Genomic DNA, 17,305 nt, shown 5'->3' with positions numbered 1-17,305 from the left:
ATGGAAGTAAGACCAGCAGTTTAAGGAAAAAGGCATGAATTTAGTTTGATCCAATACAACATCAAGTCCTCCACGCAGCCACAAGCTGGAAGAAATCATCTTTTGACTCCTCTGCCCTCGTGGGCACCACCAATAGAGCAAAAGCTGCTGAATTGGCTTCGTGTCCCGTCTTGAGCTGTTTGTGGCCTCCTGCTAGCTGCAATACCCAGGCCTTTGAATCCTGTCATTACCAGGATGTGGTTGTGTGCAAGCAACCAAATTAACGTGGGTGGAAAAACCCCAGCTTAGTGATTTGGGCAAATTAGTTTATCTGTCCCATGGCCAGTGTTGGTATGAAATCACTCTCTGAGGAGGAATCACCGTACCCCACCCCGCCCCTCCGACTCCCTCTCTGCATGGAAGTTAAAACAGCCAAAGCCAAACCATTTGAATGAGAGGGAAACCTGCATTTACGTGGTTTGACAACCCATGAGGGAGAGCGTGTTGCACAGTGCATTTTATTTGTCTGTACTGCTGTCTGGCAGTCCTTTGAAACCCCCTCAATGAGCATAATCTCCTTTAGTCTCTTCTAACCCATGTCTTTAGAAAATGATCCTGTTCTCTATGCTATAAATTATAGAAAATAAACTTATTATGAAAAGGTTTGCTCTCCACTCTTTATCTTCCCATTTCATTAGTATTTTACCCTTTTTGCATTTTCACCACAAATGTAAAGCTTCCTAGCAAAATAGCCACCCCAGTCTACCCCCAAAAGGTGGACAGATTATGTTACCACAGACATAATTACAGTATTCCCACTTTACGGACAGGAAAATGCTGCGAATAGAGACTAAGGCATGTGCTTGATGTCCCCCCAGCTAGTTAAGTGGTGAAATCAAAACAAAATGTCAGGCCTTGTGGGTTGCAGTCCAGTGTTCTTGACGTTACACCAGATTAACTCCCCACTTATAAGTGTATGCAACAGTTTAGACAAAATTAATTCTGATATGTTTGCTCAGCAAACTGAGTGTCTGTTGAGCCTGGGGACATGGTCTACCCCACAGCCTGGAGAGAAGACAGAAAAGAGAAAAATCATAATATGGTACAGTGGTTTGTTTGATGAGGTATTGTTGTTGGTGAGAGAAGTGACAGAACAGCCTGAAAGGCATCAGAAAAGGGTTCCCATAGGAAACTTGAAATAAGTCTTAAAGATTGAGTTAGAGACAACCATGTAGAGAGGAAGGGTTTGAAGTTTAGAGTAGTACATTCAGATCTTGGTCTTATAAGGCTCACTCTGGCAGTAGGTAGAGAATGAATTGGAGAGGGATGGAGCTGGATGCCAGTGAAATAGGAGGTATTTGTAGGAATCCAGGTGAGAAATCATGGGGTTGCCTAAGGCAGAAGGGATGGAGAAGAGGCGACAAATCAAGAAATGTTTAGGAGGGAAGGGGTGAAGCAGACTTGGCCCAATGGATAGGGCGTCCGCCTACCACATGGGAGGTCCACAGTTCAAACCCCAGGCGTCCTTGACTCATGTGGAGCGGGCCCATGCGCAGTGCTGATGTGCACAAGGAGTGCCATGCCACGCAGGGGTGTCCCCCGCGTAGGGAAACCCCATGCTCAAGGAGTGCGCCTGGTAAGGAGACCTGCCCAGCAGGAAAGAAAGTGCAGCCTGCCCAAGAATGGCACCACACACATGGAGAGCTGACACAACAAGAAGACGCAACAAAAAGAAACAGATTCCTGGTGCTGCTGATAAGGATAGAAATGGTCACAGAAGAACAGACAGCGAATGGACACAGAGCGCAGACAACTTGTGGGGGGGAGAAGGGAGATAAATAAATAAATAAATTTTTAAAATAAAGAGGGAAGGGGATTGTGGTTCAAGTGATAGAGCTTCCACCTACCATATAGGAGGACCTGGATTTGATCTCTGGGGCCTCCTGGTAAAAAAGAAGAAGAGAAAGCATGCCTACATGGCAAGCCAGTACCCACGCAAGTGCCTGTATGATGAGCCAGTGCCCCATGCAAGTGAGTCGTGCAGCAATATTATGACTTATCAGAAGAGAGGCAAGGGGATAGTCAAGGTGAAGTGCAACAGAAACCAGGAACTGAAGTAGCACAATTGACAGGGACCCTCTCTCCCCATCAGAGGTCTCCAGGATTGAAATCCAGTGAATCCTAGAGGAGAGAAAATGAGAAGAAAAGACAACACCAATAGCAGAAAAAAAAACCCAGCAGGGTGGGATGAGGAGGGGGGGGAGGGGGAGGACATAAATAAATAAATAAATAAATAAATCTTTAAATCTTTAAAAAAAAGAGAGAGATGTTTAAGATACCATTTCAGTATTGCCTGGTAACTAACTGGTAGGATGGGTCATCATGTAGGTTGCTTTCAGTTGTCAGTAACAGAAACCTGACTCAAACTGGCTTAAGCTATAAGGGATATATTGGCTCATATAATAGAAAGTGCAGAAGCTTTATTGTTCAGGGGCTCAACAATGGCATCATGGGTCCAGGTTGTCTCCATTCCTCTGCTTTGCCATCTACAGTGTAAACTTCATCCTTAGACTGGCTTCTCTCAAGGTGTAAAATGGTGAAAAACACAATCAGAACTTTCTTGTTTACATTCAGTATAAGAGAAAGAAAGAAAAAGAGAAAGAGACTCTTTCCTGGGAAGCAGATGTGGCTCGAGCAGTTGGGTGCCTGCCTACCATAGGGAGATCCTGGGTTCGGTTCCCAGTGTCTCCTAAAAAAAGAAGACTAGCACACAACGAACAGACACAGAGAATAGACAGCGAATGCAAACAATGGGGTGGCAGAGTGGGGGTTGAGGATATATAAACTTTAAAAAAAACCACTCCTCCCTTTATTTTCTCCTAAGAGCAAGGTAACATTTCCCAAAAGGAAGCCATAAACTCTTATTGGCTCAAATTGTGTCATGTACCCATTTCTTAACCATCCTTGTGGCAAGATTAATGCCATATTCTGATTGGCTTGAGATGGGATTCCTGAACAGTTATGAGGGATGGGATTATTATGATTGTCTTAGACAAATCAAGGTCTACCCCTGGAACTAGAGTTAACTTCTAATCTAGTTAGTCTAGGGGAAGGGTGAAAGATTGTTGGGAAGTTATATCCATAAAAAAATTTTCTTTTCAGCTGCAAGAAACAGAAAAACCCTGGAAAACTGGTTCAAACATGATGAAGTCAATTATTAAACAAAGTCAATTTATTATTTCACGTAAAAGAAGCTTTGAGGTAGGTCAGCTCTAGGGTTGGTTAATCAGTGACATCCTCAGGAGCCAAGGTTTCACACTTTGCCTTGTCATTATAGGTGTATCAATTATACCTACAGGCTATCTCTCCTCAAAGTTGTAAGACAGCTGTGGCTACCAAATTCCACAACAATATCCAAAGGAAGAAGGGATTGCCTCCCCCAGTGTATCTCTCATGGAAGTAAGAGAACCTTTCCCAGAACCCTCCGTCACCCTCTCCTCATATCTCCTTGGCCAGAATTGTTTCACATTCCCATGACCAAACTAGACACAGTCATGGAGAATGGAACCATCATAATTAACTTAGACTAATCAGGACCTTCCCTTGAGGCTGGAGAGCCTAGAGTACTGGGCAGATATGGCATCATTAAATGAGATAGAGGACATAAGAGCATATTTGTAAGGAGAGATGGTGAGCTCACTTTTGGACTATGAGATTCTGTGGGTCACCCAAGCAGACAAGTCCAGAAGGTAGCTATATATTATGGTTGACCACTCCTTTATTCTCAAAACCTTCTCTTCTCCCTGGCTTCCCAGATATCACATTGCCATGTTTTATCCGCTATCTCTCTGGTAGTCCTTCTTGGACCCTTGTTGGCACCTCTTCCTCCACCAGTCGCTGGAATGTTGGAGCTCCCTGGGGTTCTGTTCTAGGCCCTCTGCTTTCTTTACTCTGTCCTTTCATTCCCTCCAGGTGATCTCATCCTCTCTTATGGCTTGAATTGTCCAAATTGTCCAGCCTACTTCTATTCTGAGTTCCAGGCCTCATATCTAACCACCCAGTGAATATCTCAACTTGGACTGTAGACCTTTCCCCAACTCCCCCTACCCCCTCACCCCCCATAGTCTGCACCAGGTCCTCTTCATTGTCACTGACAATTCTGGAAAGTCTCTTTTCTCTAGCTTATATAATGGACTATACAAATGCAGCTTCATCCAACTCCATTTTTATCCTAAGTCCCTGTAGTCATATCCATTCTTCACTCTCTTCCTCTGCTCTGCAGTATCTGTTGGGAGAGAGGGACTGCTGTATTTGTTGAGAGTAGGTTTCTCAAGCTCCTAAGTCAGAGATGCTCTCAATCAATCACTCCCCTTCCTGTAATAGGAGCATACTTTGCCTCATTGCCAAGTACCTTATAGAGCCTCCCTGCAGATGAGTGTGCCTACTCACTCCCTTGATATTGGCCTGGCTGTGTGACTTGCTTTGGTCAATGGAATGTGAGCCGAAGTTGTGAACACCAGTTGTGGACCAGAAGCTAAAGTCATCATAAGGTTCAGCCATTTCTCTTCTCCCTCTACCATGAGACCAAGATAGGAGCTGCTCCTTCTGTCAGGATCCTGGGATAATAAATATGAGCAGACTCATAGCCCTGACATGTAATCTGAGAAAGAAAGAAGTGTAGTGGTAAGATTTTGGAGGGAGGATCATCTGTTACCACAACATTATCTAGAAAAAGCTAGTACAATAATTGCTACCAAGAATAGAATGCTGACCTAAAGAGTCTCCTAGGCTTTGGGGCCTAGACAGGGGCAGCAAGGAAGCTGGAGCCTTTGATCAGCGAGAAGGCAGATAATGTACAGCATAGCTTATGACTTTAGGCAGAGAGATTGGGAGACAGACTTACTAATGTGCCAAAGTTGGTTAAGAAATAAGGTTCTTTCCATTTTTCTGCTTTGCTTCTGCAAATTTGGTTCACAGCCAAATTCTCCTCATCATGACTGTAGCAGCTTTAGCTCTCTATGTTAATCAGCTCTTGCTAGCTTATTCTGCTGTAACAAACAACCCCTAAAATCTCTGTGGCTTCAAACAACAAATATCCAGAAATATATTTTCCTTTTAAGATTAAGGAAAACTTCCATCCAGAGACTCACTAGTGACTTTCTCCTCATTCCACTGGACAGAATTGTATTACGTTGACATGCCTTAAATAATCACTGATGACCATGATTGTCTTTGCTCATTTCAAACTCATCCTTTGAATATGGAATAGTATAGGTGTGCAGAGAGCAGGAGTAGATTTCTGAACAAAATCAGGATTATGTTAAAAAGGAAAAGGGGATATAGCTATTGGGCAGGCAACTGTCAGTATTTGCTATCATACTCAAATGTGAAGTCATCCTTTTTTTCTCACCCACTAACTCTGTAAATGACCATCCAACTGGTTGTTGTAACCAGAAACCTGAAATTCTTAAATGTCCATCTTCCTCATTTTCCACCCCATCCAATGAATGATCAGTTCCATTGATTCTCTCTTGGACAGCTCAATAATCAGCTGACTTCTCTTTTGCTACCCAAGCCTAATGCACCACCACCATCTCTTTCCTAGACTACTGTAGCAGCCTCCTTGTTGGTCTTCCTGCTTCTAGTCTTGCCAAATCTCAACCCAGGCCAAGCTGCTAACAGAGCCATCATTTAAAGCAGTTCTGTTTGTGTCACCTTCCTGCTAAAATCCCATCTGAGGTTTCCCATTGCCCTTAGGAGAGAGTTCAAACCTCTATCGTGGCTTCTAGGGCCCTGTGCAATTTGACCATATCCATTTCTCTGGTGTTATCACTTGCTACGCTTTTTCTGGCTTCTGTCTTGTCCCCTTTCCTTTATTAAGCCCTTACCCTTTGGTCACAGCTTAAGGGTCAATTCCTTGAAGAGTTTCTTGATCTCCATAATGTCTTGTACTTCCTCTATCATTCTACTCACTCAAATTTATTGTAATTGCGTTGAACTCTTTCTTTCTTCCAGTCTATGAGTTCTGTGAGAGCCAGGACCTTGTCTTTCTTATTCAATGTTACATCCCTGCCACCTAGCACAGAGCATGGCCGCAATAAGTGAGCAGTAGAATCAGTTATAGATTTGAGATTTTCCATGCATAACCCCTATAGGTGGTCTTTAAAGCCAAAGGTGGGAAGCAGTCGTGGCTCAACTGATAGAGTGTCCACCATACCATATGGAGGGCCCAGGGTTCAATTCCCAGGGCATCCTGACCTGTGTGGTGAGCTGGCCCACGTGCAATGCTGCCATGTGCAAGGAGTGCCGTGCCATGCAGGGGTGTCCCCTGCATCGGGGTGCCCCACGTGCAAGGAGTGCACCCTGCAAGGAGAGCCACCCCACGCGGAAAAAGCGCAGCCTGTCCAGGAGGGGCATCACACACATGGAGAGCTGCCGCCACAAGATGACACAACAAAAAAAGTGACAGTTTCCCGGGGCTGCATGACAAGAATGCAAGCAGACACAGAAGAACACACAGCGAATGGACACAGAGAGCAAGACAATGGCGGGGGGAAGAAATAAATAAAATAAATCTTTTTAAAAATAAATAAATAAAGCGAAAGGTATACATGAGATAGCCTAGGGAGAGTGTCTCTATAGAGGAAGACAAGGTGAGAAGTACAAAGACAATGAAACTTAATAAACAGCCAGAAGAAGAGAAGGCTAAGAGGGAGAGCGAGAAATGAGTGGCCAGAGAAGTAGCAGGAATGTCAGAAGTGAATGCAGTCATTAAGCCAAAGGAGAGAGAGGGTCAGGAAATTGGGAAGTACCCAACAGTGTCCCCCACAGTCAAGAGGACAGGATTCACAGTGAAAAGTGCCATTGGACTTGGTCACAGAGCAATAAAGAGCAAACATTTGAGAATAGCTGTGGTTCTTTTTACCTCACTAGTGAAATTAAGAGGTATTTTTCCCTCTTTTTTGTTAATTCTTCTACCATTGGCCCAGGAAACATTCATTAAACATCCAGTCTAGGCCAGGTATCGTGCTAGGCCTTTGGGAGACATGTAGCTTAGAACAAGATCCATTTGGGTCCTGAGGGACTCCCCACCCATGCCTGAAAGGGAAAATTACAAAGCACTGACTTGTGCCCCAGCCAAAGCCAGGGCTGGGTGTTTTATTAGAGTTGGCGTTGATTGGCTCTCCAAACACATGCCATAAAACAAAAGCTGGAGTGTAAGTCCAGAGGTTAGTAAGACTTTATTATCTAGCTCTGAGCTGGCAGGAAGCAAAAGAGAAAGTGTGTTTGCCACATTATTGCATCATTTCTGTCCATGAGTCAGTCAGAGATGATATTCTAGATTTTTCCAAGAAAACTGTTTCTGTTTGCTCAAAGGCAGAAAACTGATAGAGCAGTTCAGTTAAAAGAGCATCCCCTGAAAAAACACTCTGGACTAGATCCTATTTTTCACTTAGAGATTCCTTTAACTCTCAGGCCTGCATGTATCACTGACTAGACTATTGCTCTACTGTCGTTTTTCTTCTTTTTTTCTCCTCCTGTGCTCTAACTACATTATAACAGTGTGGTGTAGTGTTCAACAGATCAGTGAGTCACAACCTTCTGAAAATTAATGGAAAGGTCAAAGGGCTTGAGAGTTTGGACCGGTAGGGACGCTCTAATTAGAAAATTATCTTACTAAGTTTTCATTTAATACAGAGAATATCTCATTTTCTACAGTAGGCATTGTTGGTGGGGGGGGGGAGAAGCATGTATCAAAATGACCTTAAAGCACATTAACTTCAATGTTTTAGAAAAACAATTATTTAAAGAAACACTGCTCACTAAACATTTAAGAAATAAACCAAGCATCTTTGAGATGATCCCCCCTAACTTATAATTAAGATGTTGAAGAACACTTTTTCCTAACACATAGGATTGGTGAAGTAAGAGAAGTAAAAGTTTGCCTACAGCCTCAGACTTTAGATTTGGGGTCTGATGTGACAAGTTGGAACAGAAGTAGAAAAACAAGCTCCCAGGAGCCAATGTAGCTCAGTAATTGAACTCCGGCTTCCCACATATGAGGTCCCAGGCTCAATCCCAGGTACCCAGAAAAAAAAAATGCTCCGAAGACCCTATCCTTGACTGAGAGAATCGTCCTCAAGGGAGTCTGAGCTCATGCCTGGATTCTGGATTTTCCAGTGCTTCCTTCTGAAGGCCCTGGGGATCTGGGTCGGATTGGGCAAGGAGGGGAAGAGAGGAAATCCTCTGTACTGGAGAGGCTGGGAACAGCAAGTTAGCTTAGTGAGTACTTACAAAGTGCCATGCACTGCTCCAAGCATCTGATGTGTGTTAACTCAATCATCCCAACAACCCTGTGAAATAGTTACTATTATTTCCATTTTCCAGGTGAGAAACTGAAGCAGAGGGGTTAAAAGTAGTAGTAGTAAAAAAAAAAAAAAAAAAAGGAAAAGTGGTAGTAGTGTCAAACACCAGGAAATGGATGAGCTGCTCTCCTGCTGGGTGCCACTATGGGTGTCGGTAATATGCTTCAACTTTGCTAAAACAAGATCCGATGCTGAGACTGGAAGCAGATGACTTATAAATGCCTTTTGAGACATGGATCTGCTCTGCTGGGAAAGGTGTGTTAGAGCGAAAGGTGAGTTCCTTGTACCGGGGTGAGCCGGGGAAAAGATAGGAAACTGGGGAGGCGGTGGCCTATTCCAAGCTGGTTCAAGCTGATCTTTTGCGCGCTAGACCTCCTCTGCCAGAGTCCCAAAACCCGCAGGCCGATTCTGGTGACTGGAGAAAACTTCTGCAACCAGCCACGTGGCTCAATCTCAGAGGGAAGGGGGCGGGGCGAGGGAGGGCGGGGCTGAGCGCGAGGTCGCGCGGGCCAGGCGAAGTGCGCCTGCGCAGGAAGTGGGCCGGGCGGGGGTGGGGTGGGAACGGGAGAGCCAGCAGCGTTAAAGGCCGCTCCCCTCCCGGTTCGCTGGTCCAGTCCTTGCAGTGCGCAAGCGCGGAGGTCTCGTCTTGTCAGTCGGCGCCGCGTGCGGGCTGGTGGGTTTGTGGCAGCGGCAGCAGCTGGTCTCCGGCACCATGAGCGGCTTCAGCAGCGAGGAGCGCGCCGCGCCCTTCACCCTTGAGTATCGAGTTTTCCTCAGTGAGTGTCCGCCGACCGCACTCCTTCCCCGCCCTCTCACCCATTCATTCCCGGGCCTCGCCTTCCGCCGGTGCGGGTGCGGCCCGCGCTGGGCTGGGTGTCCTCGGCGCGCGCTGAACTCCTCGGGTCGGTCCCCCGGGCCCCGGGCCGGCCCTCACTATCCACATTTAGCGCTTGTGGGCGGGACGGCGTGGGCCGGCCTCTAGCCATGCCTCTAAAGAAAAATATTCCTCCTCCACACGCTCTGAGGGAGGAGAGCCTGGGCCAGGATGGTTTTGCAGGTGTCCGGCTCCAGCATTGTCTGATGGAAAAAGGAAACCACTGAGTCACCCTACGAAGGTGGCTGGATGGTAAAATAATTCTCGTAAGAGGATTACTCATTTCAGGGGAAAGGAAGGGCGGTGACTTAATTCCTTAATTCCACTGCTGTAGCTCAGATTGTCCGCTCTGAGGGGGGTCCAATATTCGTTCTACAGATGGGGAAACCGAGGCCCCAATCTAAATCGGTCAGTGGAGGCGCTGCACCAATCCCTCTGGGTCCCAATAGCGCTCCTACCTCTCCGGCGTGGTTTCCCGTAACACTGAAGCTGGGAAAGCGCCTTATGAAACAGAAAGCTGGTCCCCAATCTCGGAACGCCAATCTCGGAAGCATGAGTTAAAGTGCCAAGTTTTTAACTTTGTGCAAAAAATCGGTATTTAAGGGGAACCGCAAGTCCAGCTACACTTTAGTACCGAGGTTGCTGCAGGCTGATGGCGCTTCGCTTGCCTTGTTGTACACCTTTTGCCTGCAGATGAATGAAGACTACCTCGGCTCATCTTTACCCTCCACTCTCCAGAAGCTGCAAGGAGTAGATTATTGGTGATAAAGAGGCACTCCAAATATGTCACCCACACCGTTCCTGTTTTAACTTCTTTTCAGTTTTATTTTGGAAGGAAATAGTCAAGTGCAGTGAACTCGGATTTTGTGAACACCGAAAGAATGAATAAAGCCCTTAGCAAAAAGTAGCCTGGTGTGGTAGGAAACAGAAAGTGAACAATGAAGCTTCCACATCTAGCTAAAGAGTAAACTACCATGTAAATTCCAGGAAGGGTGGGACTCCACATTTTATTTAATTTCAGAATTAAGCAGCTTGGTGGTGGTGGGGCTTTTGATAAATAATTCACTGAACTATTTTTCTGGAGATAGTGTTGACTCCAGAATTTCTCTATTGGAGGGGCTTAGAGGGCAACTCTCCTGATTTGAAGAGGAGGGATTAAAATTTTTTTTTCAAAATCGTAGGTTTCTTAACTTCCTTGGTAATAGAAGTAAGATTCCTCCCCTCTATAATATTACATGTGCCAGTGTCTTTAAAACTGATAATGGGTTGGGCCCCAAAGTCACAGTTGGCTCTGAAAGGACCGTTTTGGAATTGAAGATGGTCATTGTTTATTTTTTCCCTATTCCATTTTGGTTTTTAAACCTGAAGAGATGCAATGTAGACTTGATCCATAGGTTTCCTAAAGAATAAGTGTGGACGTTTTAAAGCTTTTTATATAAAAATTGCCTGCGAAAGTGTTGTGATTTGGTTATCCTTAAGAAAAATCATAATCTAAGATGGCTCTGTCTTCTGGGAAGGGACATCATTTAAAGCAACATGATTTGTAATTCAGCAAATTGGTCCTCCTCTTCCCTCCAAGTATTTCTTAATAGTTCTGTAAATTAACTGATGTCAGATCAATCTAAAAGAATTGATTGCCTTTTGTGTATCAGGCACTGCTAGACTCTTGGGAAACCAAGGTGTGTTAGATAGTCCCTGCCCTCAGTACAGGGTTAAGAACCTGTTAGATACCTAAGGAAAGCATAGGATGAAAACCCAAGTCTAGCTTGGAGGAAGGTCAGAAAAAACAACCAGTTTTTCTGGTGCATGAATAATTGCATGAATGTTGTAAAAAATGTATACTTCATGCATCTGAAAGTGTAATTAACCACAGTAATGTTTTCTAATTTATTTTATAGAAAATGAAAAAGGACAGTATATATCTCCATTTCATGATATTCCAATTTATGCAGATAAGGTAAGGTATCATTTTCTTTTGAACATAGTTTCTTTAATCAACGAGTTCCACATACATATTTTCTTATGTCTCTTAACAAGTATATAAAGTCCTGTGAGTTAAAGGTGCATTGACTAAATAAGAAGTCAGTCTTACAGGCTGACTTGAAGCAAACTATCTTTGGGTTGCCTTGGTTAAAAAAAAAATGTGTATTTAGAACTGAACTATTAGTTCTTCTTTTGTGGTTTTAAAGTAAACCAGGTAGCCAGCACAAAATTTGGCTATGAGATGTTTATTAAACAGTAACAATAAACTATATTGTTCAATAATTATGGAAAGTTTGATATATTTAATGGGCTGGTAGAATTTAGCTACAAATAGTGTTAATAAAAGTAAGTCCCCAGACTCGTAAAAAGACATGTCTGTTTCTATACGTACCAGTAAGTTGAAGAAATCTAGCTTTAGTATTGAGTAGGTTGAACAGAAAGTGGTAAGAATCTTAGCTTTCTGAGGGAAAAAACTCTAGAACTACATATACCAAAATATTTTTGTAAGCCCTTACTGTTAAAATTACTAGTGACTTCTTGTTTTTATTTTCTTTTTTTGCCTCTTTATATTTTCTAATCTTTTTACAAAGAATTTGCATTATTTGTACAACTTTAAATAGTTATTTTAAAAACACAGCTTTTTGGTTTAGCCTCTTTCCCAATGGGAGAAGTTTGTATTGCATTTAGAAACTGACACAAGGACAAATGTCTGATTCTTTTTCACACCTTAAAAATTTTTTTCTATCAGTGAGGAAGATTGAAACAGTGAGTATGGAGCTTTTTGAGTTGTAAAACCTTCTTAGGTTGTTGACATTCCTTAGCTAGGTGTGAGTGCATAGTATATGTGAACAACACGTTACAATATACATCTAGAATAATAATAAAGATGAAATTTTATCCTTGTATGTGCTGAGTCTTACTGTTTTTCTGGGTTTGATTCTCAGACAGAAGTAACCAAATTCATTGTACTTCTGATTTCTGGACTGGTAACCAAATTCATTGTACTTCTGATTTCTGGACTGACACTTGGACATTGGCAGAAAATTCAACCTACATGTTGCTTCAGAGGAGCCTGTCTGAGCTGGACTGTGACTAGAGGCAGTGGAACAAATAGCCTGAGGCCAATTACGTGCCACAGGTACAGGAGGGACCTCTAATTGGCATGTCTTCTCCTGTGGGATTCTCGAAGTAGTATTTATTCAGAAACTCTAATTTGTTACATCTGATTTCCTGGGAGTTGATATGAACCATCAGATCCTCCTCTCCCCTTAAATTGCCATCATTTTGTTGGTTAGAACAATCTGTTTGTTCCATAGTAGTATGTACTTTAAAATACTTTATAGGAACATCTCACCATCTTAATTAATGAGATATAAAACGATGACCCCTAAGTTTATTGATGGCATACAGATAAGTAAAGAAGGAAACTTTTTTCTTGACAGTTTTCTTTTTTTTTGTTTTTTTGGGTTTTTTTTTTTAAAGATTTATTTATTTATTTAATTTCCCCCCCTCCCCCGGTTGTCTGTTCTTGGTGTCTATTTGCTGCGTCTTGTTTCTTTGTCCGCTTCTGTTGTCGTCAGCGGCACGGGAAGTGTGGGCGGCGCCATTCCTGGGCAGGCTGCACTTTCTTTTGTGCTGGGCGGCTCTCCTTACGGGGTGCACTCCTTGCGCGTGGGGTTTCTCTACGCGGGGGACACCCCTGCATGGCAGGGCACTCCTTGCGCGCATCAGCACTGCGCATGGGCCAGCTCCACACGGTTAACAGTTTTTTTGATAGCTATTTTTTTGTGTGTTCAGAAATGATTGAACAATAATCTAAACAAGGACCAGAATAATCATAGCAGTTGTGGTATGACTATTTTATTTTATTGCTGTTGCAAGTTACCCCAAAATAGGAAACCGAGATTATAAATTGGTGTCATGTAAAATTTATTCACTCAGATTACTTTGCAATACTGTAAAGTCTTATACAGCCCTAATTATATCTGTAATCTGTGCTCTGAGCTTTCTTAAATGAAGACTGCCTTTGTACCACCTTTTCTTTTTCTTAGGAGGTACTGGGATTGAACCCGGGACCTCATACATGGGAAGCAGGTGTTCAGTCACTGAACTACACCCACTCCCCATTGTACTACTTTAGGCAGAGAAGGTTCTACCTATGCAAACACAAGCTCTTGAGAGAGCTCTTGAATTTCACCAGTGATCCAAACTTCACTGAACTACAGCACTTCTGATTTCTGCCTGAGAAGCAGGAAAGAGTTCTTTAGTTTTGTTTTTAAGGAATTATACACAAAATAAAAATAAAGGAGTAGAAGTGAGAAATTATTTTGGATTATGGCTTTTCTTTGTTTTTAAGGAACTTATATTGTGTACAAAAGAAAAATAAGGGAAAGGTAGGCAGAAATTATTTTGGATTATAACCTAAATAAAAGATCTGATTAATTCAATTGGTTACAGAAAAGTAAAAGTGTGTGTGTGTTTAGTTCAAAGTGATTTGAATTAAACTCTGGCCCTGCGACAGGAGTTTGCAGTCAGCCCGGTGGCAGACTAATGCCCGGGGATGCATTGGACACCAGTCTGCAGCTGCATCCAACCACTCCAGCCATAGTTTATGTAAATACATTTTTAGGATATGTTCATAGATTTTATCCCTAATGTGGCTAGTCATTCGAAGGATGATAATAAGATATCATTATCTTGGGAGGCTGTACCTTTAACACAACTCAAGTGGATCAACTAAGAAAAAATGTCCAAAGACTTATATTTTACTCTATGTCAGGACCTTTCAGTGAGGACAGCATTTGTTTTGGTATATGCCATTATATAATAAATACAGCCAGTTCTGGAAATCTTTGTACCTCAGATAGACACATATATCAATGTCAAATTTCTTGATAACTGCACCTAAGATGATTATATAAGTGAATACTCTTGTTTGTAAGAAATATACATGGAACTATTATGTGTTCAAGGAGTAGAATGTGTGCAATCAGCTCTCAAATGTTCAGAAAATAGAAGGACAGATAGAATGATATAGCAAAATAAAAAGTGAAAAACAACTATATACACTTTATCCTGTTTCACTAAGGAATTAGAATTTAATGCTTCTGAAAGCAGCAGTTTTAAAGACATATCATTAATATGGACCAATTGTGGTGATAGAGTTGGGAAGCCCAGTTTGAAGTTTTTTAAAAAAATTGTTTTATTACTTTATATAGGTATTTGTGGCAATATTTATTGCCAAATAAAAGAGCTTGTTGGATCTGCTATGAGTAGATAATTTGTGTAATTGGAAAGCAAATGAGTGTTACTGAAAGATTGTTTTTTGTTTTGTTTTATTTTAAAAATCTTAATAGGTTAATGTCTTGCATAGAATCTTAACATAATTTATTGTGCAAAATTTTTCTCATTGTAGATACCATGTGCTAAGTTACAATTCTAAATGAGTAAGAGGCACACACATAATATTTGTTTCTTTTGGCCTTAGACGTTTGTCACTTCTGAATGAAATAATTCAGAAGCCTATTTACTTTAACAATTTAGAGTGAATACGTCTATAATCACTTAACTGACATTGAAGCCAAAACTTAAACCTAAGCATTAAATGCCATTGTCTCTTGGCACGCCCTTAATAAGCAAAATATTCCTGGACATGAAATCTGGTACAGCAGATTGTGGGGCAGACCATTTCCTTATTAGCTATATGAGTTCTTCTGATAGAATTTAATACTCCATAACTACTCCAGAAGTTAAAAAAGAGAAAGAGAGGGAAAAAGAAAAAAAAAGCAAGCTGCTTTTGTTTTTTTGCTCCCTTCTTGCTTTATGTCTCATCTCTAGATAAATTTAGAACAAAAATCTTCTCTCCCACCATTGGTTTTCTTACTGCTTTTACAATTTTATTGCAAACCAGAAAAATAAAAGAAAGGGTGGTGGGGTCAGAGGGTGATTTTTGTATTCTAAATCTGGTATTTATTTGATTTCTGAAGTTATCTAGAGAAGCACATGATAGGTCAATTTGAAAATGCTAATCTAAACCAGTTAAGAAATTCTGCAATGTCATGTTCTTTAGACTTCAGATCCAGTGTTGGAAACAGATCATGAGTCATAAGGTGTTCATTAAGTCTCTCAATAAAGACACATTTAACTTTGCTAAATTTCGGAGATGAGATGTAATTAAGTTGAGAGTATGCTCACTATATATGCGCTTAACTACATTGGTAACAGTAGCCTACCAGATAGCTATAGCCTATTCTTTGGTAATTTTATTTTAAATCTTTTCGATTAATGGAATTATATTTTAATTTAGATTTGTTAAATGAACAGTTTGCTTAGAATCTTGATATCTTTAACATTAACTTTCTTGACTACCTGAGAGGTGATTATAAATCTGAGAAGTGAGACATATTTCTGAGGTTATGAAGTCAGGGAACTAAAGGTAGAGTTTATATTAATAGTTTGCCTTTTCCCCTGTCTCCCATAGTCTTGTCCAAATTCCCTGTATTATTTAAGCTTTCACTGAAATTGTGCTCAGGGAGGCAAGAGCTTTGATGCCAGAGCAAGGATTTTAGAATCCAAGGCATGGTAGAAATCGACAGCAGAGTTCCAAAGCATTGGGAATAATAGTAAATCTAGGATTGAAGTAAATAATAGGCTTGAATTTTTAACTGGGTGATACAAAGTTTCTTGAAATCTTGCCTCATATTTGTAAGTGCCTAAACATTAGAAACATTAGAAAGCATAATGTTTTAAACAGTAAAAGTCTTTATAGCAATATTGTAATTGGTTGAATTTTTCTTGCCAGTTGCCCAGAAAGTCCTAAATATTACTGTTCACCTAGTGACAATTCCCTGAATCATAGCCATAGAGTCTAGGAGAAATGAACTGTTCTTTAAAAACTTCTTTCTTTGATAAGCTGTTCTTTTTTTTTTAAAGATTTATTTTATTTCTTTCTCTCCCCTTCCCTGCCAACCCCACCCCCCACCCCCACCCCCCGCTGCTAGTTGTATGCTCTCTTTGTCCATTCACTGTGTATTCTTCTGTGTCTGCTTATATTCTTGCCAGTGGCACCGGGAATCTGTGTCTCTTTTTGTTGCAGCATCTTGCTGCGTCACCTCTCCATGTATGCGGCTCCACTCCTGAGCAGGCTGCACTTTTTCTTTTTTTTTTTGCATGGGGCAGCTCTCCTTGAGGGGCGCACTCCTTGTGTGTGGGGCTCCCCTAAGCGGGGGACACCCCTGCGTGGCATGGCACTCCTTGCGCACATCAGCACTATGCATGGGCCAGTTCACCACACGGGTCAGGAGGCCCTGGGTTTGAATCCTGGTCCTCCCATGTGGTAAGCGGACACTCTATCCATTGAGCCAAATCTGCTTCCCAATAAGCTGTTCTTGAGTAGTAGTTCCTGCTGAAGTATAAGAACCGCTTTCCCCTTACAGCAATATAATTAAAAACACCTTCCCTTGTGATAATTGTTGGAGAAAAAATAACTAAAAGCTGCTACAAATTCATTGCTTTAAAAAAATACAGAAATCACTACAGCTGATACAAACATTTGAAAATATAGTAAACATTAGTTTTACAGAAAAGCCACTCACCTACATTTGCTGTTGTCTGAGACTTATAAACTGAAAGTACCTGATTTGGAAATCTAACTGTTAGAGAGTTAAAAGAACACTGAAAGGGAAGTGAATTTGGCTCAACTGATAAGAGTATCTGCCTACTTCCTGGGAGGTCCAGGGTTCAAACCCAGGACCTCTTGACCCGTGTGGTGAGCTGGCCCATGCGCAGTGCTGAATCACACAAGGAGTGCCGTGCCACGCAGGGGTGTCCCCCGCGTAGGGGAGCCCCATGCACAAGGAGTGCTCCTTGTAAGGAGAGCTGCTCCACGTGAAAAAAGTACAGCCTGCCCAGGAGTGGCACCACACACATGGAGAACTGATGCAGCAAGATGTTGCAACAAAGAGAGACAAGATTCCTGGTGCTGCTGACAAGAATGGAAGCAGACACAGGAGAACACATAGCGAATGGACACTGAGAGCAGACACCCTGGGGCGGGGAGAAATTTTAAAAAAAATCTTTAAAAAAAGAAAGAACACTGATAATC

At 42.1% G+C, this 17,305-nt stretch overlaps 1 protein-coding gene and 1 long non-coding RNA gene across 2 annotated transcripts in view; both read left to right on the top strand.

Moving 5' to 3' along the window:
- Positions 1–8,037: 8,037 nt before the first annotated feature.
- LOC139439115 (uncharacterized) lies at positions 8,038–8,617 on the top strand. Its single transcript, XR_011648946.1, has 2 exons — positions 8,038–8,262; positions 8,368–8,617. It is a non-coding gene; the product is annotated as an uncharacterized lncRNA (long non-coding RNA).
- A 324-nt stretch (positions 8,618–8,941) lies between these two features.
- Positions 8,942–17,305, top strand: part of PPA1 (inorganic pyrophosphatase 1) — a 29,923-nt gene continuing 21,559 nt past the window's right edge. Inside the window, exons 1-2 of the mRNA XM_058298963.2 lie at positions 8,942–9,121; positions 11,118–11,176. Coding sequence (XP_058154946.1) covers positions 9,058–9,121; positions 11,118–11,176 — 123 coding nt within the window. The 5' untranslated portion in view covers positions 8,942–9,057. The remainder of the gene's footprint in view (positions 9,122–11,117; positions 11,177–17,305) is intronic.

The sequence above is a fragment of the Dasypus novemcinctus genome, chromosome 6, assembly GCF_030445035.2.
Source record: "Dasypus novemcinctus isolate mDasNov1 chromosome 6, mDasNov1.1.hap2, whole genome shotgun sequence".
Taxonomy (NCBI): domain Eukaryota; kingdom Metazoa; phylum Chordata; class Mammalia; order Cingulata; family Dasypodidae; genus Dasypus; species Dasypus novemcinctus.
This window is presented reverse-complemented; position numbering and strand designations above follow the sequence as displayed.